The following is an 18190-nucleotide window of genomic DNA, read 5'->3' as shown; positions in this document are numbered from 1 at the left end:
ACGCTCCCACAAAACTTGAGACATCTGTGGCATTGTGTTGTGTGACAAAACTGCACATTTTAGTGGCCTTTTATTGTCCCCAGCACAAGTTGCACCTGTGTAATGATCATGCTGTTTAATCAGCTTCTTGATACACCAAACCTGTCAGGTGGATGGATTATCTTGGCAAAAGAGAAGTGCTCACTAACAGGGATGTAAACAAATTTGAGCACAGAATTTTAGAGAAATAAGTATTTTGTGGTTATGGAACATTTCTAGGATCTTTTATTTCAGCTAATGAAAAATGGGGCCAACACTTTACATGTTGCGTTTATATTTTTGTTAAGTGTATATTCATCTGCACTGCTACTAGCAGAGCAGTCTGAGACAAAAATAAGTGACAATTACATACAGTAGACTACCTACTTCAGTGAGAAGTAAAGGTACTATTTCACTCCACAGAACTGTAATTAAACTACTCAACGTCTCTAAAAAACAACAAACACTGAACAAACCACAGAACACAAAAATGAATTGAGACTATTCTGGATAAATGATCCCTGATGTTCCTCAATGAGCGTCACAGGGCCAGATCCCTTAACGAACATGAAATTACATTTAGTTAAATTGTTTGAGCTAAAAACACGTTTTATGCTGTACCATCAGACATATTCAGTCTTGGAGCCTGGGTCAAAAATATGACTGAAGTCATGTTTGCCATGCCCATTGAGGCTCCGATACATGTTCAGAGTCTGTTGAAATCATAACCATGGGCAAGAAATTAACGACGAGTTGTTTTGGAAAGTGTTTAAAAAAGGTTAGCATGAGGAATGCTTGCCTCTGGCCCTGAGCTCCATCTATTCTAATCGATAAACCTCCACAGATACAGAGCAGCAGCGGACTAAACACTTTTGAATTTCAACTATTTCAGCGTAATGAACGCAAATGAAGTCCGATGTGTGGGCCTCATTTTGCTGAAGACTTATTTTTGCCAGACACTGCATATTTTGACTGTTCACTAATACAAGTAAAACTAATTCAATTTAACTCCTGTCCTTGATCAGGATTTGAGGATCAGGATTTGATTTCCCAAACTCGGTCCCAGTGTCCCCCCTGGCTGAACGTTTTTTTTTTTTCCCTCGAGCTAAGATGCTAACATTTGTGTCAACTCTACACAGTTCTGTGAGTGTCACTGGGTAGGCTGATACTCCATTACATGGGTGCAACATCCATAGGTTAGGCTGTACAGTGCATATACACTGAGTGTACAAAACATTAAGGACACCTTCCTTATATTGAGTTGCACCCCCCCCTTTTGTCCTCAGAACAGCCTCAATTCGTCAGAGTATGGAATCTACAAGGTGTCGAAAGCGTTCCACAGGGATGCTGGCCCATGTTGACTCCAATGCTTCCCACAGTTGTGTCAAGTTGTCTGGATGTCCTTCGGGTGGTGGACCATTCTTGATACACACAGGAAACCATTGAGAGTGAAAAACCAAGCAACGTTGCAGTTCTTGACACAAACCGGTGCACCTGGTAGATACTACCATACCCTGTTCAAAGGCACATACATCTTTGGTCTTGCATATTCACCCTTTGAATGGCACACATACACAATCCATCTCAATTGTCTCGAGGCTTAACAATCTTTCTTTAACCCGTCTCCTCCCCTTCATCTACACTGATTGAAGTGGATTTAACAAGTGACATCAATAAGGGATCATAGCGTCCACCTGGATTCACCTGGTCAGTCTGTCATGGAAAGCAGGTGTTCTTAATGTTTTGTATACTACGTGTACACGGTCAGTATGCCCCCAATGCAATTACAAAGTCTAATACTTCCACAGTGCGATTTCAACTGATTTATACTTTGTCAAATTAACAAATGATTGTATTTTGCTGAACTTTCACTGGGGGGCTTTGATTTTAAAGGCGAATCGCAAATTCCACTATTGTGGCTAAGCCTTATTGCAGCTAGCTTCACACAGGTAGAGTTGTTGACCATTTTCATCAACATTGGTGCCATATTGGCTTTGATATGATGGTATGGTGATTTTAATTTAACATTGAACTTCAATCAATCCCTACTATTAATACCAATACTATACTAATACTTTGTTACTTTGCTTGCAGGCAGAACAAAATGCCAAAAATTGGAATGGATTAGCTTCAGACCTACCTTGATTAATTTTATAATAGGGTTAGGGTTAGGGTTAGGGTGTCTGGGATTCTAACCAGAAAAGAACTCTGTTTAAAAAGAAGAATTGCTGTGCTTGAGCATAATATAGTCCAAAAAATGAATAGTAATTTACATTCAACATTTGAATTGTTATGCTTGTTTGAAATTCAAAAGCATTCATCCCACTGTAGCACCTAGTGTAGTACCTCCTCTTCCTCTATGATTCGATCAAGGTCCCGACCTCTTTCTCGTTCCTTTTCTCCTTTTTCCCTTTCCCTTATTTTTTGCCTTTTTCTCTCCCCCACTTTTTCCTCCTTTATCGTTTCCTTCTGAATGCCTGACACTAGGTCAAAGATGTCCGTATGCCGCTTGGAATATAAAGGATTTAAAACAGCATATGAAAACACAAAAAAATGACCACAGTTGGGGTGAGGTTTTAAAGAGTGAACCGGTGATGGATGAAAATAAAAAACTGAGTGACAAGCATGACTCACGTCTGTCCTAGACTTCTGAGAAGACCTCTCCAGCACATCATCACATGACAGATCCGAGTCCTCAGAGAAGCTCAGGTTTCTGCGCGACTTCAAATCTGGAATGGAAAAAACAAAGACAGCATAACTAACTGTTATTTCTCTCTGGACTTGATGTGACCATAACTAAAATAACTAGCCAGGAACACATAAACAAAGAGTGACATCAAGACTAAATGCCTTGCTCTAAGCAAGTCATGGTAAACTACAGGCCATGGTAAACCATGGTAAACTGGTAAACTGTAGACTCCATGACATCCTGTGTTTCTCTGTCAGTCTCACCTGACGACCTGCCGAGAGGCGACAATCGCTTCTTCCCGGAGTCGTTGGTGTTGGAGCTGGATGGCGTGCTGGGACATGACTTGTCGTCCTTATTCTTCTTCTTGTCTTTCTTGTACCCCGAGAACACCGCCTTCCACAGGGACTTGTGTTTGGGCGGCGACGGCGTCTCGTCTGTGCCATGCTTGGCGGAGAGCTGGCTTTCATTCTTGGCTTTCTTCTCCTTCTTGTTCTTGCGCGGTGAGAAAAGCGAGCTGCGCTTCTTGCTCTTGCCCCCCGAGGCGGAGCCGTCGGAGGAGACGGTCGAGCTGTCCAGACTCTTGTTACCCTGACTGCTAAAGAAACGCTCTGGTAGAGTCTCACCCTTCTTCGACTCAAGAGATTTCACTGCAGACGTCTTTGGAGAACCGGATGACTTCTTAGTACTTTTCCCGGAAGTCTCTGATGAGGCCACGTTCCACACCACTTTAGCCGCGGCGGCGGCGCCCTTGGCCGTGTCCGTCTCTCTCATCTTGTTGAGCTGCTTGGCCATGGCTTCCTTCAGAGCTTGGCTCTTGATGGACTTCTCTCTGGCTCTCATCCGTTCCTCTGCTATTTCCTTGGCCTCAGGGGAGAACTGCTGGGCCTTCTGGCTCTTCGAGGCCTGCTGGTTCACAGGGAAAATGGGCTTTCCGTTTTCCATGGCCAGGGCCAGGTGCAGGGGACGCTTCTCCCTTTCCCTGTTGGGCTTGCTGCTGGGCGGAGTGTAGAACCTGTCCATGGTTGTGTCCGGCGTCCGCTCGTCGTACGTGTCCTCCACATCGTCCGCAAACGGGATCTCCGCCACACACTCCACGAATGACTTCCTCACCTCCTCCCGACGTGGTTTGCTGCTCTTCTCCCGTCTCATGACCACCAATGGAGTGACCGGAGCTGTGAGCGGCGAGGTGACCGGCGAGGTGACCGGTGTTGTCCTGGGGGCAGGCTTGGGCGCAGATACTGGCATAGACACAGGGCTGAGTTGGGTCCTCGGTGTAGGCACAGGGCTGTTGGTCTTGGTGGGGGCCACCTTGGCTGGCTCAGGTGTAGTGGGGCCATCGATCCCATTGTCCCAGGACACCTGGTGCTTCTGCTGCTGCCTGAGAGTAGCTGGCTCCTCGTTGGGCGGGGGCGGCGGGGGGCTGGAAGGCGGGGTGAGCATGGTGGAGTCGGAAGTGTGGTAGCTGTCACTGGCCGCCTGGCTGTTCTGGTTGGTGGCCGTGCTGTCGTTGAGGCCTAGGCCGGAGCTGCTGCTGAGGTCCCTCCGTTCTGAGCCATTGCTCTTGGGCTCCGCAGGGGAGATGACCTGGCCCTCCACCGTAATGTTCAGCCTGCGAATGACCGAGCGACCGGTGAAGGGAGAAGGGGAAGGCCTAAGCTCCTCCGAGAGATCCTCTGGGGTGTAGGACTTGGTCGAGGGGGATTCCGGAGTGGGCACCTTACCCACAGTAACATGACACTTCTCTGGGGCTTTGCTGCTGCTGCTACGGTCCAGTGGGGTGAGACCCAGGCTCTTCCTGATCTCGGCACTCTTCAGCCAGAACTCCTCGATGATGTCCGTCTTCTTCACTGGAGTTTCGTCTGTGAGGTCCAGAGATTTATGAGGCTCGGGGGTAGTCCTGTCAGAGGAGGCTGGTTTGGCCAGCGGCGTGGAGGTGATGGCAGGGACAGGCTGAGTTCTGACAGGGGAGTCTGAGGTGAGGGGTGAGGAGGGCTCGTGGCAGGGCAGCGGCTGGGCACAGATGGGAGACAGCGGGTTCCCTGTCGGGGGGCAGGAGCAGGGCGGAGAGGTGACAGGGGATTTTGGGGTGACCGTCTCAGGCAGTGGGATAGGCTGGGAGCGGATAGGGGATTGAACAGGGGAGTGAATGGGGGACGGGGCAGGGGTAGCGTATTGGGGGCTCTTGGCATTGGGAGTGTGAACTGTCCTCTGGGGTATTGTGACGTTCTCCGATGCAAAGGGATCTGGGAAAAAGCGCATGCCGGGTGATTTGACCAGGTAGGGAGGAGACGTGTGAGACATCTGGAAGACAAGCAGAGGAAGAGGAGCATTTAGCCTTTGACGAACTCATTAAATGCCAAGACCACAGAACTAATGGCTAACAAGTAGATGACAGGGAAACATTTCTTACCTGTAAATCAGGCTGTGGAGGTGGTGATTTGACTGGCGAGAGGACAACTTCCCCATCTAACTCCACCGGACTGACACTAGTTTGTTCAATGCTATAGGCGATCCCCTGACTCTGCGACTTCTTGTCCTCTTCAGGAAGCGCATCACTGAACTCTGACTGGTGCAGACGAGCCTCAGCCTCCGCGTCAGAGGGAATGTCCTCTGTAATAATATAGACAAGATCAGGGTTCTTAATAAGCCATCTGTGACGCCTCAATAAAGTATTAGATACAAAATAGTAGAGATTTGCTGAATAAGTTGGTTTCAATACCCTGGTCCATCTCGGTGCCTGGCTCAAAATCACGGCTGCCCACTTCTGCTTCCGGGTCATCATCCTCACAGGGCTCTGAGGGCACAGGAGAGATAACGTTAAACAGGGGTATCAACTGAGCTTTCAGTTAGGTTCAAGCGGTGTATGTCATTTCAGAAAGTCATGACACCCACGATCCCAGATTGTTCTGAAAAGGTTTCTGCAGTTAGAAACAGATAAGATAAGCATTCCTACAACATTATTTTGTTTAAATATAAGTTGATCTGAGAAATTAAGCTATTGATTGCATCCAAATTGGCCATTTTAATTTATAGTTCATATAATATTCAATAAATATAGTACATAACATCCAATTTAGGCCAAACTTTTTCCTACCAATAAGAAATACATGAGGAKWCCCCCCCCCCCCCCCCCKCTGGGAATACATTTCATAGTATTAAAAACAATACCACAAGCCGCAGCTCCATACTATTTGTCACAAATATACAGGTTTGTTGGGGTGGGATTGTCACGGGTGTGGGGTCGGTGGGTGGTTTTCAAAATATATATTTTTTGATTACCCATGACTTACACATTGGTAGAAAAAAGTTTGGTCCAAATAGGATGTTGGCAGTATATTTATTGAATATTATTTGAATCCTATACATTTAAATGGCCAATTTGGTTCCAATACAATTAGTTTAATTGCTTAGAGATCAAATTATATTTCAACAAAATAATGTAGCAGGAATGTTAATCTCATGTGTTTCTAACTACAGAAACAATTTCAGAACAACTTGAGAGGTTGGGTGTCAAATTCCTCTTTCTTGTTGCTTTTTGAAGGTGGATCAACTCTAATCTGAACCCTCTCCATGTCTGACCTCAGAGTAAAAAGATAAGACACAAAGGATTATTAAACAAATACTTAAGAAAATGCCTTTGGGTAGATTTGAAGCGTGAAGAACAGGAATGAGATAAAACAAACGAACGGGGATTATTAAGAACTACGCTATAACAACTACTACAGGCTAGGCTAAGGGGAGGTACACTTCTGGGACAAACTTTAAAAAGAGATGTGTGCTAAGATATTAACAGACACGTCATTATAACATTTAGACATAGTTGCACATAAAAACTAAAACAAAAAGAGGCGCATATATCATGGCATGATTAGTGGTATGAGACATGCACTGATCCATTTCTGCAAAACACAAAACATGACGCTTGCATCAAGCAATTGCACAACCAAAACGGGTTAATGGCATCCCATGTCGAAGTGGACAAGCAAAAGTATCCCTCCTCCAAAGTGTCCTTGTGACGAACGAAACCCCTCCAAAAAGCTTTAAATGGGAGTCACCCGACCTCAGAAACATGCAACTGTTAATATCAGAGGGAAACAACTATTCCAGAGAAATGACTGCGCTCTAACTGTCAACTCCTCCCTCATTCATTCCCCATCTAGTGACACCATTGTGCAGGCAGAGGCAGACTACCATAGACTTGCAACAGCTCTGGTGAGTGTGACGTGTAGCCTACAAGAGAACTCATTCTAATGTGTTATCAGCACAGCTTTTAGAGAGCTTTACCCTGGCTGGCCTGGCACACTGTGAATGATCTGACTCTCAACCCCAAACACATCCTGACCTCCGTCAGGCTTTAACACGACCTATACCCATCCCCAGGCAGAATAAGAGTTTTTATTTTTTACTTTTACCCCTTTTTCTCCCCAATTTTGTGGTATCCAATTGGTAGTTACAGTAGCTGCAACTCCCGTTGGACTCGGGAGAGGTGAAGGTCGAGAGTCATGCGTCCTCCGAAACACAACCCAACCACGCCGCACTGCTTCTTGACACAATGCCCGCTTAACCCGGAAGCCAGCCGCACCAATGTGTCGGAGGAAACACCGTACACCTGGTGACCGTGTCAGCGTGTCATTGCGCTCGGCCCACCACAGGAGTTGCTAGTGCGCGATGGGACAGCTAAACCCTCCCCTAACCCGGACGACGCTGGGCCAATTGTGTGCCGACCCATGGGTCTCCCGCAGTGGCGCCTCTTGCACTGAGATGCAGTGTCTTAGACCACCGCGCCACTCGGGAGTTCATTCTCTTACATTCTTGATGGTGCTTGCCGCTATAAATGTGTCAAGTCTAGAACACCTTATGCAACTCGTCTCCCCTTCTACTCCTATTTGCTGTAGGTACTGTTTAGTCCGATGCACAGGGAAGCGGGGTTGGGTGGTGAGTGAAGTGGTAAAGGTAGTGCAAGTGTTGGCTTCACCACAAGAGAGATACGCTCTCCTGCGTGGCATCATTCCGGCATGCATGCTCGTGAGTGTGGGTCTGTGTGAGTGTGTGCTGCCATGCTCTAAGGAAGGCCGGTATACAGTAGCATAGAGTTACGAGCTAAAGTATATAGGGACCATCATATAGAATGAGCACATATATCGTTCTGCACTACCTCCAGACACCGACTCCAACCAGACTCGCACAGCCTCATGACGAGCGGATGTGTGGGCGGGGGCTACATTCAAAACAAACATTGGGATAGGAAATGAACGTAAAACAACAGACACATGGGAAAGAAACAACAGAACAAAACAAAGCCAAACTAGACAGAATTTAAAAAATGAGAAAAATAAATGAAGGAAGCCGGGGTGTGATTGTTGACCTTTGACCTGACCCAGTGACACCGGTGTCTTTGTCCACCAGTCACAACCCCAGACCCCCGCAATAACAATTAGACACAACATAAAACGCTGGACAAAAATTAGACACAGAAAATAAAGCAGGGCAATCAAAACAAATCACAGACGATTATAGACAATATGTTTGTTAATGTTGGGGTTAACAGGTTGGCTCCTCCTGGCTCAGACACACAGAAGCAGCCGATCTGATGAAAAACACTGGTCTCTTCCCTCAACCTGGAGACCCACAGCCAAGGAGCCACGGGGCCAGGTCTGGGAGTGTACCCAGGGATCAGCTCCTCTGGGCTGGGTTACCTGTGAAGGGGGACTGGGTGAGCGTGGTGGATGGCTGGGAGGCCGAGGCAGGAGGCTCCTCCTTGTCCCCCTCTGACAGTACGGAGACTCGTCTGAGATTCTTAATGCCCGTCGGATCCACAGGCTGCAGCACCTGCTGGATCTGCAGGTTTCTGGCTGTATGGAGGTGTAGGGGTTGGGTCATATATGTGGGATGGTGGTGTGTGTGGATTTGAGTTGCAGGTTGTAGAAGGGTGAGAGAGTGTAGAGGAGAGACAGTCGTTGAGGAAGTAGGGTAGGAATACAAAGGGAAAGGGGAACAGACAGGACAGAACGGGAAAAGAAAAGGAGAGAGAAGGCAGAGAGGTGATTAAAGACCAGTAGGAGACAGTAGAGTTGTATATGATATACCACAAGCAGGAAGGTGGACACTGCATGCACTAGCATCCTGGAACAAGAGTAGCAGCTTTACAGTAAAAGTATTACATTAGCAACAAAACTGTAATGACTAAAACTGACTCTGTACATTTTCTTAGTATTAGTCGATTAGTACAGAAGTTGAAATAAAAAAAGTTAATTTGAAAAACGTTAAAAGGGTTAGGGTAAAACAGGAAGTCATATTTCAGCTTGAAGATGTAAAACAGAGAATGAAAAATAAATCATTCTTACTCTCTCCAAAATCGTACTACATTGCAAACATAACCAAATCAGACAACATAATAATGCAAACAAAACACTTCAGGAGAAAGCCTGGTAAAAAGAAACAAATTAATGAGAAGGTTTCTCCACTCGTAGTTATTTTGTTCAGCGTACAAACTGCAAAACTCATCCGCAGGCAGTGGTGCTACCTTTAAATCTACAGGTATCCTCTTCGTCTTGGAGGTTCTCCAGCCATATGCCTGACTGGAGCTCCTGCTCCCACGGACAGTACTCCCCCTCTACCAGTTGGGGGAGACATCGCCCACATAATAACCCACACACACACGGGAAAGACACAAAAGCATTCAGACACAGACGTCACACACACAGGAAGGGAGACACATGGTGGGAAAGAGGAGGAGAAGAAGAGGGAGGAAGAGAGATGGAGAAGATGAGGAAAACAATGACTTTACAATGACAGGTGAAAAAGGTACACTTTTCTACATGAAGCCGATTCAGTCTGTTCTGCAATAAATTGTCACAGAGCTGAGATGAAGACCGACTGCTCACAAACATATGAGGAGGAGGGATGAGGAAGACCTCATAGGGATGACATCATAGTGAAAACATTGACATCCCTCTGGCTCTGACACCAGTTTACTGGAGGCTACATCTCAGAACCCACTGACTGAACACCTAGAAACAGCAGCTACATTCATAAATGTCATATCACTGCCTTCACATTGAATCAGGACAGAATATTAAGGATGGGCACACCAACAGGACATCTGAAAACCACAGACAAACTGCATAGATGTTTGTGAAACTTCAAAAAAGTGTTTACCATCAGTGGATTCCGCCTCATCGTCCTCCTCCTCTTCTTCGTCATCTTCCTCCTCCTCCACTTCTAGATCCCTAGCGAAGTGACCATGTGTCTCGTCCTCTCCCTCTCCATCCTCTCCCTCAGCCCCTGGGTCGCTGTCAGTCTTCAGCTTGGCATGGAGCTCCACAGCCTCCTTCCAGGGCACTCCTCCCAGGTCTGAGGGGCTGGGGGGCTCCTGCTGCTCCTCCTCATGTTGCTCCTCTTCCTCCTGGTCCTCCTCCTCCATGTCAGACTCAGAGCTGCTGTATGAAAGCAAGGGAGGGAGGTGCAAGTTAGAGCAGGCAGGGTTGGAGTCATCATGGAAGGGGATATATACACACCAACACTTACTGGCACTGTATGTATCCAATACTAGAAAACCACTGACCATAACGATCATCACATACGAACATGCAATATTAAAATGATCATTTAAGTATCTGCCACGCTTTGTGTACATTACTATATATAGGCCTATGTTAACTGCTGAGATTCAACAGTTGCTGCCACGGGTCACCCCATGCAGAGTTGACTGTTCCTCTGTGGTCTCACCTGGAGCCCAGGTCTGCTTGCGCGTCCTTGTCCAACACACTGCTTAGATTGTGTTCGGCCAGCGTCTCCTCTGGCACCTCCTCTAGGTCCTCCTCCCGCTGCAGAGACAGACGGTAGTTCTCCAGCTCGATGCGCTCCGGCGTGCCCCGCAGACGCTTAGCCAGGCTGGGCTCCTGCAGCCCGTTCACCTCCGGGACTGGGGTGGACCGCGGAGGGGCAAGGGCGGAGGGGGAGAGAATACAGACAGGCAACTGAGAAATCATAGGTAGCATGGTCGAGGAGAGGAGCTGGAGGGATACAGCAGCGCAACAGCCATGCAAGGCTGTAGACACTAGGCAGGCTCAGATTTCATTCAAACTTGAGAGAAGTTGCAGAGGAGCATAGCCCAAGGTTTGCACTATACCATCGGACCAGTATACTGTGCCTACTGTATAACAACGTGCTAGCTACCAGAAACCACATCTCTTCCATAATCACGTTTCCATCCATGTTTTTTTTCCATGACTATAGTTGAGCACGGATTTATTGTGGCTCATTTTCTATCAACTGATTTGTGTCACGTTTGAGACATTTTTGTTTTGTTTATATACACATTTCTTTTGGATTCTAGGAAAAACAGACAAAAACACAGCCATTCTAATAATTTATTGCATGTTTGTTTCCTAGTGTCTCACAAATCCAATATATATAGTGTATATTATTTATACTTTATAGAATTATATAATATAACACTCTATATGCAACAGGGTAAAGGTTGGTACTACTTTGCCTGTTTCCCATCCTAGGAAGCAACTCTTAAAGCTGACACTGAAAGTCTAAATTTGAGGTGAGATTATACAATAGCACAGATGCGGTAAAGATGTCAATGGAACACAGGACACTGACGCCGTCATTGAGGCACATTCAACAAACCTGATATAACAAAGTGGATATTCGTCAAATCCGTAATGATTTCTACACCGAGTGTACAAAATATTAAGGACACATGCTTTTTCCATGGCAGACCAGGTGAAAGCTATGATCCCTTATTGAGGTCTCTTGTTAAATCCACTTCAAAATCAGTATAGATGAAGGGGATGAGACAGGTTAAAGAAGGATTTTAATGCCATGAGACAATTGGAGACATGGATTGTGTATGTGTGCCATTCAGAGGGGGAATGGGCAAGACAAAATATTTAAGTGCCTTTGAACGGGATATGGTAGTAGCTGCCAGGCGCACAGGTTTGTATCAAGAACTGCAACGCTGCTGGGTTTTCCCACACTCAACAGTTTCCCGTATGTATCAAGTGTGACGACCCTCCCACTCTGTCTGTCAAATTCTTTCCCGTTGCTCTTGTTTTCCTTAATAGGATGTTGATGGGCGGAGCCGGGAGAGTCGTCAGCCAAATGGGACACACTCGGGTGTCCCAGGATAAATGCACCTCTTCCCCCATTCATTGAGGAGACTCTCTCCACGCAGACACTGATAGATTTTGGTTGTGGAATTTTTGTTTGTTTGCGTTGGCACCTTTCAACACCCCCCATTATCACATTCATACACACAACAACTCACTTACACTACTGATTACTGACTACACACACCATTGTTAATTGTATTTAGTTTACTTTAGTTAATAAATATGTTTTGTTATTCCTTATCTCCACGTTGTCTCTCTTTTTGTTTCGAACTTTGAGCCGGGTTCGTGACACAAGAATGGTCCATCACCCAAAGGACATCCAGCCAACTTGACACCACTGTGGGAAGCATTGGAGTCAACATGGGCCAGCATCCATGTGGAATGCTTTTGACACCAGAGTACATGCACCTGATGAATTGAGGCCCTTCTGAGGGCAAAAGGTGAGGGTGCAACTCATTATTAGGAAGGTGTCCTTAATGTTTTGTACACTCAGTGTATATTGTAAAAGGCTCACAATGTGGTTACTGAAGTCAGATTTGGATATATTTGGCTATTTTCACTGCATAACATTTAGAAGTGACCGCTAAATGCTAACTCCCGTTCGTATGAGCTAGTAGCATAGCTAGCATACAGAACTCGCTCGCGGTTAGTCAAAGTAGTTTAACTGTAATGCAGGTGATAAGTAATGACATTAACATATATTGACATCCATACAAGCATTAAACTCCTATTTTTACCTCAAAATATTGTGAAATACACACACAGTATAAACAACAGCCTAAATGACGGCTAATTCTGCTGGTGAGCAAAGAGGGGATTCGGGATCTCTAGCCCACGCATTTCCAATGCGTAAAAATGGTTTGGGTTATGTTCCATTTACCTTTTTACCGCATCTACAGGGCACAGCAACCCTTAGAAATGTGTTCTTTAACATTCTAAATGTAGCTTATAAGTTAAGGGAGTGACAAACTTACCAATAGACAATGTGTTTTAAGCAATGACCTTACGCAACACTCACCAAAGCATGGTGTGGTAAGGTAGTGAGTGTGATATTTGATTTGTTTTTATGAGCTGGTGCTAGTGGTGACAGTTCATGTCAGATGAGTGAAATTGAACAATGCAGAACTCTAGTATCACAGGGGGAGCATTTAGAGGGCAATTACACTGTCTACATCATGAGACGATAGATTCTTGAGCCAATTCATCTTATTCCACTAACCTATAAAGACTATAAAAGAAATGATAGGGATTCCCAAAGGTCAGCATGTGTTACGAGATGATCAAGGTCATTGCCATTATCAGGAAATATATGTAATGTCTGCGGCCTGCCTATATCTTATATAATATATCTTAGTTCCAAGTATAAATGTGCTAGTAGTTGGGGGATGAAAGCCTTATATTTACCTTAATTATAATACTGGCCTAGTAGGCCTACAGATGACCTATTAAAGTAATCTAAGATACAAACTTCCCACTTCCCATCATTCGCCTGACATTAGATATATATGAAGCTCCACGTTTCAGCCATTACATCTATGACCCCACAGTACATGCAAGAGAAATGTAACATTTAGGAAAAGCAGTAGAGGTGTTCGTATGCAAAGAGAGAAGGTGGGAATGCAGGAGGACAGACAGGACAGCCACTGACGGTACGGTCAGAGAGGAGAGGGAGGGTGGATCTCACAAGGGGCCAATCACAAGCACTGTTTCAAGCACTAGCTTTTGGCTTCGGGCTGCTCTGATAGGAGGGTGAAAAGGTAAAGCTTACAGAGAACCAATCACAAGCACTGTTACAGGCACGCTCTAGTCAGCAGGTCAAAAAGGAGAAGGTAAAGCTAAGAAAGGCACAGGCCACTACAGGTTACAAATCACAAGTTTAGCCATCGATTAAAGCACAGGCAGGCAAAAGAGCACACTCAACTTATTTCTTGAGTAATATAACATGTTTAATATCATAAATAAATGTAGATAAATAACACATGTACATAACTGCAGGTTACAATTCAACAGGTTACTGTTAAATTACTAATAACCTGTTAAATTACTATAAGTCAGTGAGAAAAGGTAACTTGAGTATAATGGTCTTAAAAACCACAGAAGCAAACAGCGAAGGCTCATCATTTTGCCTGACTGTTATTTTAATTTCCAGGCCGAGAAATGAAGAAGAAGAAGATGGACCATTTGTTTCAAATCTAGCTCCCGGCCGGGCTACTTTACTAGCCAAAATCAATCTCAAATTGGATGCGAATGAGAGGGAATGCTGCATCTTCAAGAAATAAATAACACCAAACACACAGAATCACAAGATTTACATAAACAGGACAGCAAGTCAACAAGCTATATGAAAGACGGATAGAAGATGCTAGCTTAGATCTATACAGTTTCACTCAGTCATTAGTTGGTGAAGTGAAGTCAGAGGTCATAGGGAGACAGGATATGTTATACAAAGCATTGTGGGTACTGTAGTACATCATGCTACAGGTCATGCTAGGAGATTGAGCAGGGCGTTGAGGGTGAAACAGCAGAGGAGGTAGATACAGTAGGTACAAAGGAATGGCGAGTCGAGGGGGTTTAGCGCCACCTGGTGGCAGGTCCAGGACAGGGTCCGGCGGAGGGTGCGCAGGGGACCCTCCCCCCTCCRCCGGGCCAGCGGGGCCAAGCGGGGCAGTGGCACCACAGCTAGAGGTGAGGAAAGCGGGGTAGTGGGGGTACCTGAGGACCGGCGCTCGGTGGGGGAAGGGGATGCCATCGCCCCCCTCCCGGGGGAGTCCACGGTGACCGCCGCGGGCAAGGACCCCTGGTTGTCCTGGAGACGAGACAGAAGTGGAGGGGAGGAGGGGGTCAATACACATTGAGGCCGCTCTACGGACTGAGGTGAGAGAACTTAAAGAGTCACACTCTCTTGAAGGAGGAGGTGAGAAACCTGAGGTGTGACATAGAGCAGGACACTCCCCCGGAGAAGCCAGCGGAACAGCCCACCCCAGACCCCAACACAACAATGGGACAGGACCCACCAACCCCTCCTAACAGCCCCCCTGACACATCCACTGAGGACACACAAAAGCCAGAGATTGTGCTCCTCATTGACTCAAATGGCAAATACATTCAAGAGGAAAAACTTTTTCCAAAACACAAAGTGGCAAAGCTCTGGTGCCCAAACACTAGGCATGCCTTGGAGCTGTTGTCAGAGGACAAACTAGGGTCCCCCAGCCACATCATAATTCACACGGGCACAAATGATCTGAGAGCCCAGCAGGAAAGGGTGGCCACAGCACTCAAGGGAGTGATTGAAAAAGCTTATTCCACTTTCCCCAACGCACAAGTGGTTATCTCCACCCTGCTACCACAAAAAGACGTTTGCCCTGCCACCACCATACAGCGTGTGAATGCAAGAATTTCACGAGACTGTGCCCCAGAACCTAATGTCTACCTGGCCCACCACTCCAGCCTTTACAACCAGGTCCACCTCTACAAGGCAGCCATCCCAACTTTTGCCAGGACCATGACGGACGTCACCCTAAACCGTAGCCCCAGCACTTCACACAGGAGCAACAGAGCAACGGACATCCCGCCGAGACCAGCGAGACACCCTCCCAGACCCCCTCCTGAAGGACCTGCACTGAGAGAACCCACCTACACCCAGGCCACAGCATCACCACCCACACCCCAACCAGCTAAGACCACCCCAAACAAACCCTGGCCACACTCTATATAGGCCCCCCCATATCATACCTATGCCCCTTCTGCCCCTGCAGCAAGGACCTCAACATGACAGCAGGACAACATGACAGCAGCCCAACCCCCACTATAACACACCCACGCAAGCCCCATCCTGTGACCTAAGAGGTACTCAACATGCTCTGCTCACACCTACTGTGATGGTCCGGACCTAAACCACACAAAAAACAACACTAGACAATATGGAACACAAAGCTTTTACTATCTCATCCTGGAATATACAAGGTTTGAGGTCATCTGCCTTTGGCCTAAAGAGCAGGAACCCAGACTTCATCAAAGAAATTGGAAATACAGACATTGTCATCCTACAAGAAACATGGTATAAAGGAGGTGGACCCACTGGTTTCCCTCTAGGTTACAGAGAGCTGGTAGTCCCATCCACCGAACTACCAGGTGTGAAACAGGGAAGAGACTCAGGGGGTATGCTAATTTGGTATAGAGCAGACCTAACCCCACTCTATTCAATTAGTCAAAACAGGAACATTTTACATCTGGCTAGAAATTAATAAGGAAATGATCTCAACAGAGAAAAATTTCCTCATGTGTGCTACCTATATCCCCCAATAGAATCCCCATACTTTAACGATGACAGCTTCTCCATCTTAGAGGGGGAGATCAACAATTTCCAGGCCCAGGGTCCTGTACTAGTTTGTGGCGACCTAAATGCCAGAACCGGACAAGAACCTGACACCATCAACACACAAGGGGATAAACACCTACCTGGAGGGGACAGCATTCTCTCCCCCATATGCCCCCCTAGGCACAACCATGACAACATAACCAACAAAAACGGGTCACAACTCCTGCAGCTCCGTCGCACGCTGGGTATGTACATAGTCAATGGTAGGCTTTGAGGGGACTCCTATGGTAGGTACACATATAGCTCATCTCTTGGCAGCAGTAGACTACTTTATCACTGACCTCAACCCAGAGTCTCTCAGAGCGTTCAGTCAGTCCACTGACACCCCTATCAGACAACAGCAAAATCACACTCTACTTGAACAGAGCTTTGCTCAATCATGAGGCATCAAAGCCAAAGGAACTGAATAACATTTAAAAAATGCTATAGATGGAAGGAGAGTAGTGTGGAAATCTAACAAAAAAACTATTGGGCAACGACAAATTCAATCCCTTCTAGACAATTTCCTGGACAAAATGTTTCACTGTAATAGTGAAGGTGTAAAGCTGGCAGTAGAAAACCTAAACAGTCTATTTGACCTCTCAGCTTCCCTATCAAATGTAAAACCTTCACACAGAAAATTGAAGAAAATTAACAACAATGACAAATGGTTTGATGAAGAATGCAAAAACCTAAGAAAAAAATTGAGAAACCTATCCAACCAAAAACATAGAGACCCAGAACACCGGAGTCTATGCCTTCACTATGGTGAATCACTAAAACATCACAGAAATACACTACGGAAAAAGAAGGAACAGCACGTCAGAAATCAGCTCAATGTAATTGAAGAATCCATAGACTAACCACTTTCTGGGAAAATTGGAAAACACTAAACAAAGAACAACAGGAAGAATTATCTATCCAAAATGGAGATGTTTGGGTAAACCACTTCTCCAAGTGGCTTTTTGGCTCTATAACAAAGAACAAACAGCAAAAACATATACATGAACAAATACAAATCTTAAAAACAACAATTAAAGACTACCAGAACCCACTGGATTCTCCAATTACCTTGAATGAACTACAGGATAAAATAAAAACCCTCCAACCCAAAAAGGCCTGTGGTGTTGATGGTATCCTCAATGAAATGTTAAAATATACAGACAACAAATTCCAATTGGCTATAATAAAACTCTTTAACATCATCCTTAGCTCTGGCATCTTCCCCAATATTTGGAACCAAGGACTGATCACCCCAATCCACAAAAGTGGAGACAAATTTGACCCCAATAACTACCGTGAGATATGCGTCAACAGCAACCTTGGGAAAATCCTCTGCATTATCATTAACAGCAGACTCATACATTTCCTCAGTGAAAACGATGTACTGAGCAAATGTCAAATTGTCTTCTTACCAAGTTATTGTACGACAGACTTTTTTGCAAAAAAAAAAAAACTTGGACTCAATATGGCAGGAGGGTCTGCTATACAAATTGATGGAAAGTGGTGTTGGGGGAAAAACATACAACATTATAAAATCAATGTACACAAACAACAAGTGTGCGGTTAAAATAGGCAAAAAACACACATTTCTTCCCACAGGGCAGTGGGGTGAGACAGTGACGCAGCTTAAGCCCCACCCTCTTCAACATATATATATAAACGAATTGGCGTGGGCACTAGAACAGTCTGCAGCACCTCACCTTACTAGAATCTGAAGTCAAATGTCTACTGTTTGATGATGATCCGGTGCTTCTGTCACCAACCAAGGAGGGCCTACAGCAGCACCTAGATCTTCTGCAAAGATTCTGCCAGACCTGGGCCCTGGTAGTAAATCTCAGTAAGACCAAAATAATGGTGTTCCAAAAAAGGTCCAGTCGCCAGGACCACAAATACAAATTCCATCTACACACCGTTGCCCTAGAACACATAAAAAAAACTATAAATAACTTGGCCTAAACATCAGCGCCACACGTAACTTCCACAAAGCTGTGAACGATC

The 18190-nt window shown here is 45.7% G+C and overlaps 1 protein-coding gene across 7 annotated transcripts in view; it reads right to left on the bottom strand.

Moving 5' to 3' along the window:
- Positions 1-18190, bottom strand: part of LOC111952935 (protein-methionine sulfoxide oxidase mical3a) — a 136396-nt gene that overhangs the window by 12832 nt on the left and 105374 nt on the right. For 5 of the 7 annotated variants that reach the window (XM_023971963.2, XM_070435255.1, XM_070435257.1 and 2 more), the window contains 10 exons: positions 14545-14638; positions 10436-10631; positions 9866-10146; positions 9231-9320; positions 8404-8559; positions 7863-7925; positions 5427-5501; positions 5118-5317; positions 2971-5008; positions 2653-2747 (listed from right to left, as the gene is read on the bottom strand). In XM_023971963.2, the coding sequence (XP_023827731.1) occupies positions 2653-2747; positions 2971-5008; positions 5118-5317; positions 5427-5501; positions 7863-7925; positions 8404-8559; positions 9231-9320; positions 9866-10146; positions 10436-10631; positions 14545-14638 (3288 nt within the window). Of the gene's footprint in view, positions 1-2652; positions 2748-2970; positions 5009-5117; positions 5318-5426; positions 5502-7862; positions 7926-8403; positions 8560-9230; positions 9321-9865; positions 10147-10435; positions 10632-14544; positions 14639-18190 lie in introns of those variants that run through there. The other 2 variants (XM_070435256.1, XM_070435260.1) reach the window with 2 other exon arrangements.

The sequence above is a fragment of the Salvelinus sp. IW2-2015 genome, linkage group LG26 (genome assembly GCF_002910315.2).
Source record: "Salvelinus sp. IW2-2015 linkage group LG26, ASM291031v2, whole genome shotgun sequence".
In the NCBI taxonomy this organism is placed as follows: domain Eukaryota; kingdom Metazoa; phylum Chordata; class Actinopteri; order Salmoniformes; family Salmonidae; genus Salvelinus; species Salvelinus sp. IW2-2015.
The sequence above is the reverse complement of the archived record's forward strand: the minus strand, read 5'-3'. Positions and strand labels throughout refer to the sequence as shown.